The 15,435-nt window shown below is 36.7% G+C and overlaps 1 protein-coding gene across 4 annotated transcripts in view; it reads left to right on the top strand.

Moving 5' to 3' along the window:
- The window catches only part of BARD1 (BRCA1 associated RING domain 1), a 69,215-nt gene extending 58,234 nt beyond the window's left edge, over positions 1 to 10,981 (top strand). For 3 of the 4 annotated variants that reach the window (XM_019727081.3, XM_074312819.2, XM_088793835.1), the window contains 2 exons: positions 7,217 to 7,314; positions 8,616 to 10,981. In XM_019727081.3, the coding sequence (XP_019582640.3) occupies positions 7,217 to 7,314; positions 8,616 to 8,951 (434 nt within the window). In that variant the 3' untranslated portion in view covers positions 8,952 to 10,981. Of the gene's footprint in view, positions 1 to 7,216; positions 7,409 to 8,615 lie in introns of all 4 variants that reach the window. The other variant, XM_074312814.2, reaches the window with a different exon arrangement.
- Positions 10,982 to 15,435: the final 4,454 nt, after the last annotated feature.

Here is a 15,435-nt window from a genome sequence, read left to right as displayed (position 1 = left end):
ATAGTAGACATTTAAGGACAAGTAATCCATATTACTATTAAATGATGTATTTGACTTAATGCATGTTTTAAATACATTGCTATGAAACGTAAGTAGTTTATTGCCTTCCCTCTATAATTTCTATGACCTTTTATGTATAAAACCCTATTGCTTTCTTAGCTTATCTAGTATGTTTTAGGAATCTTTTGGGAAATTGAGACTGCTTTGTATTACCTGTTTTGGGGCAGTTATACGAGCTATTGTCTAACCTCCCCTGAAAATGTATCCCAGTTGCCTGTTGGCAGTCAAACACTGCCACCTCAGAGCTGCTTTTCTCCTTCCCCACTCTTAGTTGTTTGCCTTTTTTAACCTTGGATTTGCTTAGGACTTAAAACCAAATGAAAAAGGAAGCTTGTACAGAGTTATTTTCTACTCCTTAGTAGCTGAATTACCTACTTTTGGAACAGTGGCAAAAATAGGACAATGGCTTGACCTTTTTGGTTAACTAATTGTTTAGGAAAGAATAATGGCAATAAAGGGGTTATAGGAGGAATCTTGTGATGATACAGTCTTGTATCTTGATCCTAGGGGTGGTTACCTTACACATGTGGTTAAATTATATAGCTCTATATCCAGGCACACATCACACACACACACACACACACACACACACACACACACACACGCACACACTGCATGTATAACTGATGAAATCTGGATGAGCTGTATGGATTGTATCAATGTCAGATTCTCGCTTTTGTTGCTGTGTTACGGCTGTGGAACATGTTGACACTGGACAGTGCAGGAATGTGCACGTGGCTTCCCTGTAAATTTCTTGGTGATTTCCTATGGAATTGTAATTATTTCAAATTAAAAAGTGAAAGCAAAAAGACCAGTGTGTAATTTTGATGAAACTTTTCTTTTTAAGAAGCAAATGATGGATCAGAATTAGTTTTAAAAAACCTAGTTTTATGGCTTTGTGCTTTGACGGTTTTATGGTAGAAATGCTTGATTTATTAAGATCTTTATTTTATTAATTTAATCTGTTAGTTTGAAGTTGATTCGGTTTGTAAAATGGTTTTCTTTTAGCAGTCGGTGTCCATGTCTTTTTAATGCAGCTCCCACTTTTCTTGTGATGCTAGTCTCCAGGGATACGGTGGATAAGCAGCCATGCCGGCAGTGCCACTGCGTCCGGCCTCACCGGTCTGCGTTATTCGTCTCTCCCAGTCATGACCAGTTTTAAAAGCATGATAAGCAATTGGACCGACCATTTACATAGGAAAAAAATTGTCCCTGCTGTCTCACTCCTATGTTTGAACCTTCTTTTCCCTTTCAGATCTGTGGCAAGTCTTACTGGGCCTCACTGTTTTAAAAAACTGATGTAAAATAGTTCCACGATTATAGAGGCTTTTGTACTGAATCTGTGCCAGAAATCTTGCCAGTGGTTATAGGAAGGAATAGATTTTCATAATAATAAGGTGTCAGTAATAAAGAACCCATGTGGAATTTTGAATGTTAAGGCATTTACCACTTCACTTTGAGTATATGGTTCCTGTGAATATGCTGAACTTGCAACTGGTTACATAGACAGGCTGCGTGATTCATGTCCATAAAAGCTGTCTTCTTTAAGAAAGTTTTTGTCAATCTAATGGCTTGGCCGAGCCATTTTTATAGAATCGCTGATGGACTCAAGCTGGCTTAATAGTGTGCTATTTGGTGATTCTCACAGAAGTGAATAACATATTCTAATATCAGTGGTTCTTTTAGGATGAAGGATGGATGGATGCTCTTACTGAAGTTCATTCCCCCATATTGTCTAATACAGAGTCCAAAGAGAAGTAGTTTCAGAGTTTGAGACAATTGGAAGGCAGGAAACCTCAAATACCTTCTTTCCTAATACATATTTCTCACAGTTGCTGTGTTGTTCTTAGTGGTAGACATCTGGTTTGATTAAAAAAAATTTCAGAACAATTCAAAACTATCTGAAAACCATCTATATTGAAGAGTGAGGAAGTGGACCAAAGCTTTCAAAATTAATTGTAAAAATTTATGATATATTTAAACTAGATCTAATGTTTTGAGGATATCCATTAGCTTTCTGGTAGGCGAAACCTTTACTGACTTAATTATATAGAAACTTTAATATTTTTTTAACGGGGTTTTCCACAAACCATGTAGATTTAAGAGGAAATTTTATCTAAACTTTCTTGTAGATAATTGACTCATTTAACAAATTTAAAAAATTAACAAAAAGAGTAACTATCCAAATTTAACCATTGGAAGTTTTCTGTTTAAACATGTTGTGTCTTAATTGGTTAATATCCCTTATTTCTATACATTGTATATGTAGGATATATTACAATGTTACGGTAAATGGACTTAGCATGAAGATTTTGAAAATAGGTCATAATTTTACTATTGTACCAGCCATTCTGTCTCATCATATTTATTTTATGGAAATGGGAGATACAGATAGGAGAAGTTCCTTCTTCAAGATTAAATTTGTGGCTGAGATTTTTGTTTTAGTCCTAGTTTTGACAGTAATTCCTCGCAGGCAATTTACAACCATCTCTGTGAGGGTGAATTTTGGTAATTAAAGAGGTGACTAGAATGAAAGAATAGAAGATAATATAAATAAGTCATTTTATTCATCTCTTAGAGTACAAATAAGGTGAAACTGTATCTTAAAGATGTAAACCAGCCTTCAGTAAGAGAAATTATCTTGTATTGACTTGTTCTTTTGGTGTACTGCTTTCAAAATTTCCTCTAGCCTCACCTTTAAAAAACAATTCTGCGTTGTTTTTCATCTCATTGTGAAGGGGAGAGAAGATGACTGTCATTTTTTCTTTAATAATCTCTCCTTCCCTACTCTCATTTAAGTTTAAAGAAAATTGCTCCTGTAGAAGTTTTAAAACTCTTCAGCACCTAAGGGAGTTGCTGTGGGAATGTGCCAAACAGTTGGCATTAGACTTGTGTCTGTGAGGTGAGGAAGGGCCAAATAGGGTGCTTTTTGATTTTTGTTTAAGTTGACGCGGATGGAACCTAACAATCATTGTATCATCATTTGATAAATAGCCTCATAATCGGGTTAACATATTTATACTTTCCTATTAAAATTTGTTCCTTCAAGTGGATATTGAGAGTGCTGTGGAATTTTTGAAATAAATGTCATTCTTTTCTATTCAAACTGATAATTATCAGAAAATAAGTCTACCAAAGCATTTCTGTCAACTAAGATTGATTAGGCAACTTTAAATGCTTACAGAAATCCTTTATAAGAATAAAAAAATTAACATCCTTTGATCTAATAGTTTCACTTCTGAGAATTTCCCCTAAGCAAGTAATATAGATGAAAGAATAAAACTGCATGCATTGTTATTTCTAATAGCAAGAAATAGGGAGAACAACCTAAATATGAGAGAGTTAAGAAAATTCTGGAATGCTTAAAGATACTCCCTGAAAAAGTTCATATTTTTATGATAATTATTAAGACTAACGTATTAAGTAAAATAGGATTTTCAATTTTTAAAAAGTGTAAACAGTTTTGTCTTCAGTTGTGTCACTGGGCAAGCTGCTTTAAATCTCTTAGGACTTAAGTTTCCTTATCTATGAAAGGAAGAGATTGATTAGATGAAGCATCAGGAATTTCAAATTGGCTGTCAGAGGGCCAAAACAGACACAATTTATGTGGTTATGTCCAGCATATCCATTTAATTTTTGTGTCCTTAAGCATCATGTGTATTTTCCTATTTGTTGCATTCCCCACAACTTCCTACTGTTAACAGCAGGTTCCTCACATGTTTATGTAACCTGATTGGCCCTTGTAGGTATTAGAGATTAGAGTTGCAACCCTTGGACTACATGTCACTCCTAGCTTTCAAAAAATTCTCAATGGTTTCTATGCTATGACAGCAACTCTAACAGAACACTTTGTCACCTTTCAAACATGTTATTACAGACCTGGAAACTGTTGCTTAATTTTCAGGGGGAACTCCCTCCCTCCACACACACACTGTATTTTCCTTCTTCTTTAGTTGTTATTATGTAGCCTAGAGAATTAGCACATTGTAACTTGGAATAAGAGACTATCAGAGGAATGCAGCCTTCATTCAGCTCAGTAATGGTAATTGGAGCGTGGAATTTTCTGCCTTTACAGAAATTTACTGAACAATTGCTATAAAGCCGAGCGTTTTATGACTTGGGGCATAATGACACTATAAAAGCACTGGCACCTTCCTGTGGCAGCGCCATGCTGCCCTCTTCTTGTCTGCCATCTCATTTCTCTTGATGCCACGCTTACCCTATTCTAATGTCTTCTAAGCCTACAGCTGTTGACTGACTAATGTCAGCACATTACCAGGAACAACAGACACCATGTTAATATGATTTTTGACAGAAAATAAGGCCATAAAATGGATAATCAGACAGTATAAGCACAGCCTGTTTATTTATTTGTGTAATTTCTGTAATTAGCCATTAGCCCTTCACGTGTTACAGTAGCTATCATAGGAGTGTTCAGTGTTAAGGCCTTGGATTTATAGGCTGGCATATTCATTTAGCTAAAGATCCTGGTCTAAATGCTCTGCAGGTATCATTAGGAAAGGGGACTTAGCTAGGGGACTACATGCTCAAATGATACAAAGTAATAGTTGACATGTAAAAGAATGAGAGAGAGAAGTCAGTGATTTAGCTAGATTGCTAATGTTTTAGGGGTTGGTGTTCAATACGGAAACAGTATATGGTGTAATATCAGCACACCGGCAGGGTTTCTGGTGGGTACCTTGACCTAGGCAGAAATTTTATTTTGAGACTCACTTTCAATGCACAGTAAAATTAATACTTTAATACTAGCTTCATTAGATAGTTTTTTGCTCAGTGAGTCATTATTAAAAATTATAATATTTGTAAAATTATTACACGTAAAAAGCCAACATTTTTTAAAGAACCATGATATTTATAATAAAGTAGTGAGAAGAATAGGATTTAGAAATTCAGCGTAGCAAACTCAGCTAAGTATGATTCTTGTATTGAAAACATTGGGGGAAAGGAACACTAAAACACAGGCAAAACTAACAAATTAAGAACCACATGAGGGGGAATGATAGATAGTCCAAGGCTGAGTGTTGAATTTGAATTATGCATTAACAGTCCAAGTTAAGAAAAAATGTAGTCTCTTGACAAAGCTCTGCCTTTGGAGTGAGGGAATATTGAGTTGTTAAAAATCTTCTCACTTTTATATGTTAAGCAGCATCTTTGAAGATCTAAGCTGAAGCAGCTTTAAAGCATTGGAAATACTCAAGTCATCTCTAGACTGGCGATTTCAGTGTGTCGTACCTGTCAAATCCCAAGCATGTCTTAGGCTCAGCTTGTTGTTTATTTTAACAAGCCCTGTGGAGCCCCTGTTGTGTGGCCAGCTGAGCCAGGTGCTGTGGACTAAAGCAGTGTCTTTAATGTTACATCACTGAAGTCTCACAGTGATTAGGCATGACTGCACAAAACGAGCAGATGAGCGCTCAAGAGCAGGTCATTGTGAGATGAAATAAATGAGGGACTTTTTATTCACCCTCATTTTGAGAATAGCTGTAAATAATAATCTAGATTTTTATTCTTTGTGAAATAATTGTATAGATTTAGGTTTTTCAGAAAGGAAAATAAAATTTGTTAGTGTTTGGTACTATTAGGTTGGTGCAAAAGTAATTGAGGTTTTTGCAATTGTTTTTAACCGTTTAAACCGCAGTTACTTTTGCACCAACCTAATAGTTCATTGCTCAGTCCTCTCTGCAAGAGAGAATTCTTATATATTTTTTACGAGGTCTGACACTTAAATTTGTGAACTTGCCTTTGTGCACAATTGGCAGCACTGTACGAACAGCTTGGTGAGGTTTCATACATAACCTTGGTCTATCAGTATCTCAGAGCTGTGTTTGTGTGGACGTGTGGTGGTGTCTTCCTGAGTGGTGGTCATTATTATTGTGGCATGTTTTTGTGTGTTGTCGCATGAATATCTGAGCTTGAATTAGAGCGATGAACACACATTACATTTCTAGTTAAACTTGGCAAGAGAAGAAGTGAAATCAGGGACATGTTAGTCCAAGTTTATGGGGGTAATGCCAGGAAGGAAATGGCAGTATACAAATGGATTAAACATTTTTCTGAGGGGAGAGAGTGCATCACTGATGAAGGGAGGGCAGGGCGGCCAGTACCCAGCAGAACTGACGAACACATTGCAAAAATCGCCGGCTGACTGTGAGAAGCACAGCAGACAAAGTAAACATCGATAGAGAAACAGGAAAATCTTAACTGAAAATCTTGGCATGAGAAAGCTGTGTGCAAAAATGGTCCCGAAGGAGCTCACCGATGAACAAAAGCGAAGGATTGTCAAAGTTCTCCAAGACCTTTTGGAAAGACGATGTTTTGGGCTTCGTTATCACTGGTGATAAAATGTGAGTGTACCAATATGACCCTGAAATAAAGCATCAAAGCGCACAATGGACGTCAGTCAATTCTCCACGACCAAAAAAGTTCCATCAGTCCAAAACAAGTCAAAACAATGTTGCTAACCGTTTTTGATATCAGAGGGATTATTCTTTATGAATCTGTACCAACTGGACAAACAGTTCACCAAGCTTACTATTTGGAAGTGCTGTAAGAGGCTGCATGAAAAAATTAGACGACCTGAATTTTTCGCCAACAATTCATGGCTCTTGCATCACAACAATGGACCAGCTCGCTGTCTGTGAGGGAGTTTTTAGCCAGTAAACAAATCACTGTACTGGAACACCCTCCCTAACTCACCCGATCTGGCCCCCAATAACTTCTTTCTTTACCCAAAGATAAAGGAAATATTGAAAGGAAGACATTTTGATGACATTCAGGACATCAAGGGTAATACGACAGCTCTGATGGCCATTCCAGAAAAAGAGTTCCAAAATTGCTTTGAAGGCGCTGGTGTCGGTACATAGCTTCCCAAGGGGAGTACTTTGAAGATGACCGTAGTGATAATCAGAAATGAGGTTATATAGGATTTTTTCTAGGATGAGTTCGTGAACATAATTGTCAGACCTCATATACGGAAAGCCAGTTTTATTATGTTTTGCTTTGGCATAAATAAAGGTTCTATTTCTTTTTGAAATGAAACCGTGAAGAAGAAAAATGACTTAAATTATTTAATTTCAGTGAGAAAGAAATAATGTTCACTTGATGTTTATTTTGCTTTTCTCCTTGTTTTTTTGGTCAGGGGTGAGAGCATGTCTACAAAGCAAAGAACGTGAGCAGGAAGAAAAGTATGAAATTCCTGAAGGACCACAGAGAAGCAGGCTCAACAGAGAACAGCTGGTATTTTTCTTTTGCTGCTACTTTCATTGTTCTTATTATAACTGAATATTGTCACCATCCGGAAAAACTTCTCCTGCCCTTTCCACAAGTACAGGTGACTGATTAAAATTTTAATTGTACTTATTTCAAGCACTTGATTCTGAGAGATGATGGCTATGAGCAGTAAAATTCAGAAGGTAATAATTCCACATGTTAATGGAGTTTTGGCATCTTGAACATTCCCATAAACCTTTCAGAATCTGAGGGAAGTTTCAGATACAGGAAGTAACTTGAAAGAAGACTTAACAGCTGCTGCTCGGATTTACTTACCATATGTCTTTATTGCTATATATTGCAGTTTTAATGGATAGTGTTCCATTATCCTGTTGATATATAAGTATATTAGAAATGAAGAAGAAAAATTTTCATAGCAGGGAATTTTGAATTTTTTTTTTCATGAAGCACTCAGAAATGTGTTTCATAGCTAATTGGATCCCTAACCATGGCTTATGTGTTGTGTCCCAAGAAATACGTCTCCAGAACCCTGCAGGCCACACGCCCTCTGTGGGTGATCTGAAGAACTTAGGTTGGTAATATAGGGACCTGAATATGGGCGGGCAGGATTGGATAAAGGTCCATTGAAAGGTCCATATAAAGGTCTACTCTTATAATTTTATTAAGTTTAGCCCAGTATCCCTAAACCATATTTCAGATACCCTAGGAGTTCTTGAGGCTTTACATCCCATCAGATATGAATAAGCTTTCTGATAAAAGATTGATGAACAGTTTTTTGTTTGCATTTTTTGTTTTATACAAAATACACCTAAAATCTGAGGAGAGTGAAAAAGTACCTGAGATGATAACTGAGTCTTAGGAAACAAGATAGTAAATAGGAAACCTATAAATGCATATTTTTCATGACTCAAGAGTTTACCGGAAATACAACTTGCACCAGCCCCTCCTTAGGTACCGTGTTTCCCCGAAAATAAGACCTAGCTGGACCATCAGTTCTAATGCGTCATTTGGAGCAAAAATTAATATAAGACCCAGTCTTATTTTATTTCACTTAATGTAAGACTGGGTCTTATATCACATCATATATATCATATCATATATCACACCACACCACAACACTGGGCCTTATATTTTTTGCTCCAAAAGACGCATTAGAGCTGATGGTCCAGCTAGGTCTTATTTTCGGGGAAACATGATAACTGCTTATTGCTTGTGACTATTATTTTTAATTCCCTCATTTACATGCAGTGTTTTAAAATATTTTGATCTGCTTTTAACATGCTTTTTTTTTTTCTTTTTCTTTTCAGTTGCCAAAGCTGTTTGATGGATGTTACTTCTTTTTTGGGGGAAACTTCAAACACCATCCGAAGGATAACCTTATTAAGCTTGCCACTGCAGCTGGGGGCCAGATCCTCAGTAGAAAGCCCAAACCAGACAGTGACGTGACTCAAACCATCAATACAGTCGCGTACCACGCCAAACCAGATTCTGATCAGCGCTTCTGCACACAGTATATCATCTATGAGGATTTGTCTAATCATCTCCCAGAGAGGGTTCGGCGGGGCAAAGTCTGGATGGCTCCTTCCAGCTGGATTATCGATTGTGTGATGTCCTTTGAGTTGCTCCCTCTTGACAACGAATAGTACACCAGACGAACCTTTCACAGCGAACTTAGTGAGAGAACCCAACCATTGCGCTGTGTTGATCATTCACATTTTTTAATACTCATTCATATGTTTTTTTCCTTTAATTAAAAAAATATGCCAGATTAGGAATTTATTGTGTTTACCAGTTAGATGCTAGATTACTTTGAAGGATTTTTTTAAAACTGGTATGTGTTTTGATTCATCATGTTTTTCTACTCATTATCAGCTGTCAAAAATTAATAAGAAGGTATTAAAACTATTGGTTAATATACAAATGGTATCATTATTGGCTCAGCCTTTTAATGTTCTTTGTTGAAAGATGCACATCTGCCACCAGCAAAAATACTTGCTATCCTTTAGTAAACAAAGTATATTGTCAAACAATGTATTCTGGTTTTATTGTAATGAAAATAGAGTGCCTGGTCTACATGTTTCACCACAGGTGTTAAATTCTTCTCCCATCAACAGTTGTCTTCATCTTATATTGTGTTTATTTAGTTTCTTATTTACTTGGATATTTGTACCTACATTTTTATCCCTTATTTTTATCTTTTCTATTCATCAGGGAATCATGATTTGAACCTTAACATGATTGTTCTTTGGTAGCGAAAATCACTGTTCGGCTCATGATACATACTTTTATTGTATATACTTGCTTATTGTTAATAATTATCAATTTGCTACTGTATTTTTCTACAATACATACATATATATATATATATATATATATATATATATATACTTCGAGCATTTTCTCTAACACATTTTAGTATCTATTTCTTAGAAGGTCTCACTAGAATAGCAAGTTGTCAATCAAATGTTAACAAATTAATTAGAAGCAGGTTTTTTTCTGGTAGACTTTGCTACGTATTGCTAAAATACTTTTTTTGAAGGTCTTAATTTCTAATTTCTTCATAAAGTTTTTTTTTTTTTTTTTTTTTTCAGATTGCCATGGCATAAAAAGTTGGAGATTACTTGATTTAGAATAGATTTTATCCAGATGATGCAAAAGGCTTTAGCAATCAGTAGAGGTGGGAGTGCGAAGGGTTTACTCTTAACACCACGGAGCTCAAGGCTGCAGAGTCTGGACAGGAAAACACCTGGGAATGGGCGGGCCCAGCAGTTACTCTAGTCTGAGTGTTCTCACTGGTGATTGACAAGGTGGATTAGATCATTGGAAAATATAGTTTAGGAAGCTGAATCCTCTAAAAAATCTCCCTAGAAATTGAATGTTCTTATCATATTAAAGACATGGGAAGGAAGATACTGTGAGACCTGCCAGTTTGGTCCCTTGTGGGCCAAAGAGAACAGTTGATAACCACTGGGTTAGAATTCTGAGTCTGGTGTTAATGAACGTGTTAAGATCCATTTATCTGAAAGTTTCAGATTCTGCTGATTATTTCAAAATAAATTTTACTTTAATTTCTTCTTTGACATGTTACTTTTCCATATCAGGACACATATTCTGTGAACACGGTAATGTACTGCTGACCCTGACCTTCTAGGGTTAGTTCTGAAACACCCTTGCCCACTGATAATGTGTTTGTGCCACGTTTCAGTCTCATGGAGAACGATGAGCACCATGGCGCCAAACAAATCTGAGGGGTTAGATCACGTCTGGATGAAAGAATTTAAGACTTTTTTGGGATTTGGGTTGTCATTTTTGATGAATCACTGACTTTTTATCAGTTTCTATTAGCTCACTGGTCACATTCCTAGACAGGTTTGTGTCTGCTCCTCTGTTCTGAATCCCTGTTTATAAACACACCTTTGGAGATTGTTGCTTACTTTCCTTTACTCCTTTTCTTGGTCTGTCTCCCTCCTTTGTCATATTTTGTCCCCCATTATAAAGCAGGTTTTTTGTTTTTTTGTGGTTTCTTTAAATATTTATTTTGACAGTAGTTGATTGATGCTAAGCTCTTGAAACTTGTATTTTCTGCAGATATACTTGTAATTTCATTTTTCAATCATAGATTCAATGTCCTTTTTATTTACCATAAATCATTAAAGTTATTTATGTTTCTGTATCTGTGTTTTCTATAGAAGTGGCTTATTCTGCGTTCCCGAAGAATGAGACTCAACAAGACTTATGAGGAAAGCTTTCAGCTAACAAAAACGTATCATTTTGAACATTAATGCTTTTTAATTATTGTTGGATAGAAATATTTCTCAAGTATATTAGATAGTGTATTACCTTAAATAAGATTTTCTGAATATAATGAACCTTGATAGTTTGGAATCATCATTAAGTATATAGTTTTCGTAGATAAGATTCACCATTTATTTTATTTGTCTTGATTTCTTTTGAGCCTGCTTTGAGAAGAGGCAATTAAGCGACCTCTGCATAGATGAAGATTATGATTTGGGAGGTTTGATGTTTCCTGTGGGAATAAAATGCCAAACAGGGTGTCATATTACCTATAAGCTATTACTGGCTCCATGGGTTGGGGTAAAAAAAAGAGTCAGTTGTGTCTTAAAGGTTTGTGGACCTCATCATACAAATGTCTATTCTCTAATCAAAAAACGCTTTAAAATGGCAGGAAATATGTTTATGTAATACCGTGTTTCCCCGAAAATAAGACCTAACCGGACCATCAGCTCTAATACGTCTTCTGGAGCAACAGTTAATCTAAGACCCAGTCTTATCTAACATAAGACTGGGTCTTACATTAATTTTTGCTCCAAAAGACGTATTAGAACTGATGGTCCAGCTAGGTCTTATTTTTGGGGAAACACTATAAGCCTGCTTCATTCGCAGATGGACTGAACTATAAATTGTGAACTTCATTTATATCTTTATAAGTCAACCCTTTTCAAAGATAACGCACATCAAAGTAAAACTGAACAATTGTTCTAATGTTTTCAGACAACTGATATGTATTATGTTTGGCTACTTGACTGCATACTCTTATGAATTAGAGATGTGAATTATTTGTAGAGCTCTCTAAGGAACTGGGTACACCTTTTGTACCTGGATGTTTCTGTTAGAATGGCACTGTGTGAGAAGTGGGGAACACTAGCCTGTTCTGACTGACCTGGCTAAAGGGTTAGTCACTAACCCCCCAGCCCTGGGAAGGGTCCTTTGACCACCGTATTCTGGTGCACCTGTGCAGGCCCCTGAGAAGGTGAGGAGGCCTGCTGTCGGGCTTGGAGATTGGATTAAAGACAGGAATGGCATGACTCCTGCCCAGCCTTTGAAGTCAGTGGGACCTGGGTTTGTTTAACGTGTTTACTACCTGGTTCATAAAGGGGGAAAGATTGTCCATCTGAGATGGACAAAAGCATTGAGCGCCTTATAGGCACTCACAGGACACCTTCCAGTAACTGTCAGCAGGATGGATCAGAGTTGTCCCAGAAAGCAGCTCTTCAAAAGGTGGCTTTTGGTAGCACAGGTTATCTCAGCTCTGAGGAAACCTGCCCAGCTGCTGTCTGTCCTGTTTTCACCTTACTGACAGGAGCCTTCACAACAGCCAGGACCCAGCCTGCCTGGCTAATGTCTCTCCTTTGCTGTTTCTCCCCATTCTATGAGCGAAAGGTCCCCATCTGTGTAGCCTCTCCTGCCCTTTCAGCTAAGATTGTTGAGCTTTCATCCCTTGCATGCATTTACTTTGGATACCTTAGGCCTCCACGCTTAAGACATGCACCCTAGAAAGCATTCGCCAGATGGCTGTCAGTATTGTGTCACGAGCCCTTTTGGCCACCTCAGCCCTTCTGCTGTATGACCTTGGGGTAACCTTTACCCATTTCTAAAAAAGATGCTGATCTTTTCTACCTTGACTCCAAAATTTGTGAGACTCATATTTTCATTATTAATACTACGAATTTCCCAAATCACCCCTATTTACATACTGGCTAAAATAATATTACCAAAATATTTTGCCACCAATGAAATATAAAGACCTTTTTCTGAATTTTACCCATATGGCTACCTTCCAATTTTTAAATAATTCTGCTTACAATTGTATTCATACTTACTGTAGAAAATATACAAAGTACAAAAACAAGGAAGAAAATAACCGCCAAATCCAGGAACCATAAAGTAACTAATTGTTTTTTTTGGCCTTAATAGTGTTAAACATTTTTCTTATGGAATGCTATTGAAAGGGCATGTGTGTTTCAGTTCTTCACAGTCCCTGCCACCCCTTGCTGTCTTTCTTACCCCTTTCATTTTATTCATTTACTCGGGCCTTGGAAATACTGAGTTAACTCACAACCCCAAATAACAACTACAAACGTTGTCGTCTGTTTTTCTATTCAATATGCACACGGCTTTTATAACTAAGGCGTAAACCCTCAATATACTTTTATGCGCCATATTTTCCCATGTAATTAAATATTTTTCTATATAATTTTCAATAGCTGTTACAGCCTGTCAACATGTATTATACTTTAACCAAATCCCTGTTATTGAATATTTGGATTATTTCTATTATAGACGAAGCTGTGTAAGCAGTGATAATAAATTTTTGCCCTGGGTGGGGAGGGGAAATTTTTCTACAAAATGTTAAGCTAAGTCACCATTTGTCATTACCATCTCTACAAGTTTAGTGCACACCCTGCACATTTAGATTAGGACTTATAGCTATGCTTCAAATGTAAAAATCAGAAAATTAGCCTTAATCGATTGTTGTGATTTTCATGAGTTAATGAGATATGTAACGTTTAAAACATTTCAGCTTTTAGGAGTTAGGAACTAACCAGGAAAAGGGAGAAAGAAAAACCAGTCATAGGCTTTTGGGTAGAGACCTCAGAGATTGTTTTACGCTTGAGGAGCTATTGTGTTATGAAGAGGAAACAGGTCTGGAAAACTTGAGATTACCCAGCTCATTGTTGGCAGGGCCCAGATTGGTGTTTTTTCTGCCACACACCCCTCCCAGGGTATGTTGCTGCTTTAACTAAATCAAAGTATTTGCTATTACAGAGCCTGTGATCTGTCTTCTACGTGACTGAGGTTTTTGGGGCTGGTCTAGGACATCTACAAGATGAGATGGCGTCTATCCCTCATGTGATGCAGCCCCACACCTGCCTCAGCAGACTGACCAATCACAGCATCTGTTTCTGAGACCAAAAAAGGTCAAATTTTTCTCAACCATTGTTTCAAGTAGCCACAACCAACTGGTCACGTTGATACAGCAGATGGATGGATTTGCCATCACTAATTGACCTATGCTTTAAAAATTTAAGGAATCCTTATATGTTTGTTGCTCCACAGCATAAAATTATACCAGAAGTATAGAACATATTCCAGTCAATAACTGTAGCTCAGTTCAGAAATGGTTCTGAACTGAGATGACAAGCCCTCCTAGTTGGGGGGTTGAAGGGGTTTAGAAAAAAACAAAACAAGAAACCCCAAAGATAGAGAATGGGAAGGAGGAATATAGTTTGAAAAAGCTCTCCAGGTGATTTTTATGTCTGCATTTCCTACAGGTGCAAGTCAATGCTTTGGCACCGATTATTGTTAGAAATTTACTTGTGATGTGGTCATACCATGTGAACATTCTATTTGAGCACCCACTGCAATGCAGCGTATGTGTGAGTGTTGACTAAATGTAACCATAGGTATGTATTGTATATGGTTCCCCAACACACACATTTCTAAAGCTAAGGTAGGTGGAATTTGCTATATGGTGGCTGATAAGTCTTAAAGTCATCACTATCTCTTTGTAATAATTACTCCCTTTTTTCTATGAGTGCTGAAGTCTTGGCACCTCGTGGTAAATTTGGATTATTTTTCTGGGCTATGGAGTGATGATTAACAAGTATGACATTTAACTTATTTTGAAAGGGAATTAATGCATTCTGAGAAGTAAATGAAGTCTGAAGATTTTTTTTCCACTGACCTTTCTTTTGCAGATATGTGAACACAAAATCTTATGGAAAAGGCAATTGACTTTTTCAGTAAGTATCCTCTTATTTAAAGTACTATGCAAAAATTCACTAGCAATTATACATATGCACTTTATCCTTTTCCTTTTTAAAAATAGGTATCTAGCTTTACATTTTCAAAGGAGGTTGAACAAGAGTCTGATACTGATTCACTCACTAGGTTGTACATTGATTCATTGACTGTGTATTGGGAAACTCCTGGATTTCAGGCTTTATTGTTCACATGGAGCAGCTAAGGTGAATAAGACATGGCCACAGCCCTCGAGGGGCTTACATTCTAGTAGGAGAGCCAAACAGATTTTTTTTTTTTTTTTTTTTTACCAAGGTAGGCCCGTTACCTGTGTCAGAACATACTGTAAGAAGGCTACTTTGCCACATATGACTCACTTGGAAGAATTAACCAGTATTTGCTCTGGACATACGCGTACATGTTACTTTTAAAAAAAGTATCTAGGACTCATTCATAGGATCTAATGTATTAATATTTTTACCATAATAGTCACTAAACATTTTCTGATTTCCCTTGAGTGATACTTGCAGTATTTTTTACAGAAAAGAATGACATTTTATCAATATTTTATTAGAAGATTTCTTT

The sequence above is a fragment of the Rhinolophus sinicus genome, chromosome 17 (assembly GCF_057876585.1).
Source record: "Rhinolophus sinicus isolate RSI-liver-muscle chromosome 17, RSI-T2T, whole genome shotgun sequence".
NCBI classification, from domain to species: domain Eukaryota; kingdom Metazoa; phylum Chordata; class Mammalia; order Chiroptera; family Rhinolophidae; genus Rhinolophus; species Rhinolophus sinicus.
The sequence above is the reverse complement of the archived record's forward strand: the minus strand, read 5'-3'. Positions and strand labels throughout refer to the sequence as shown.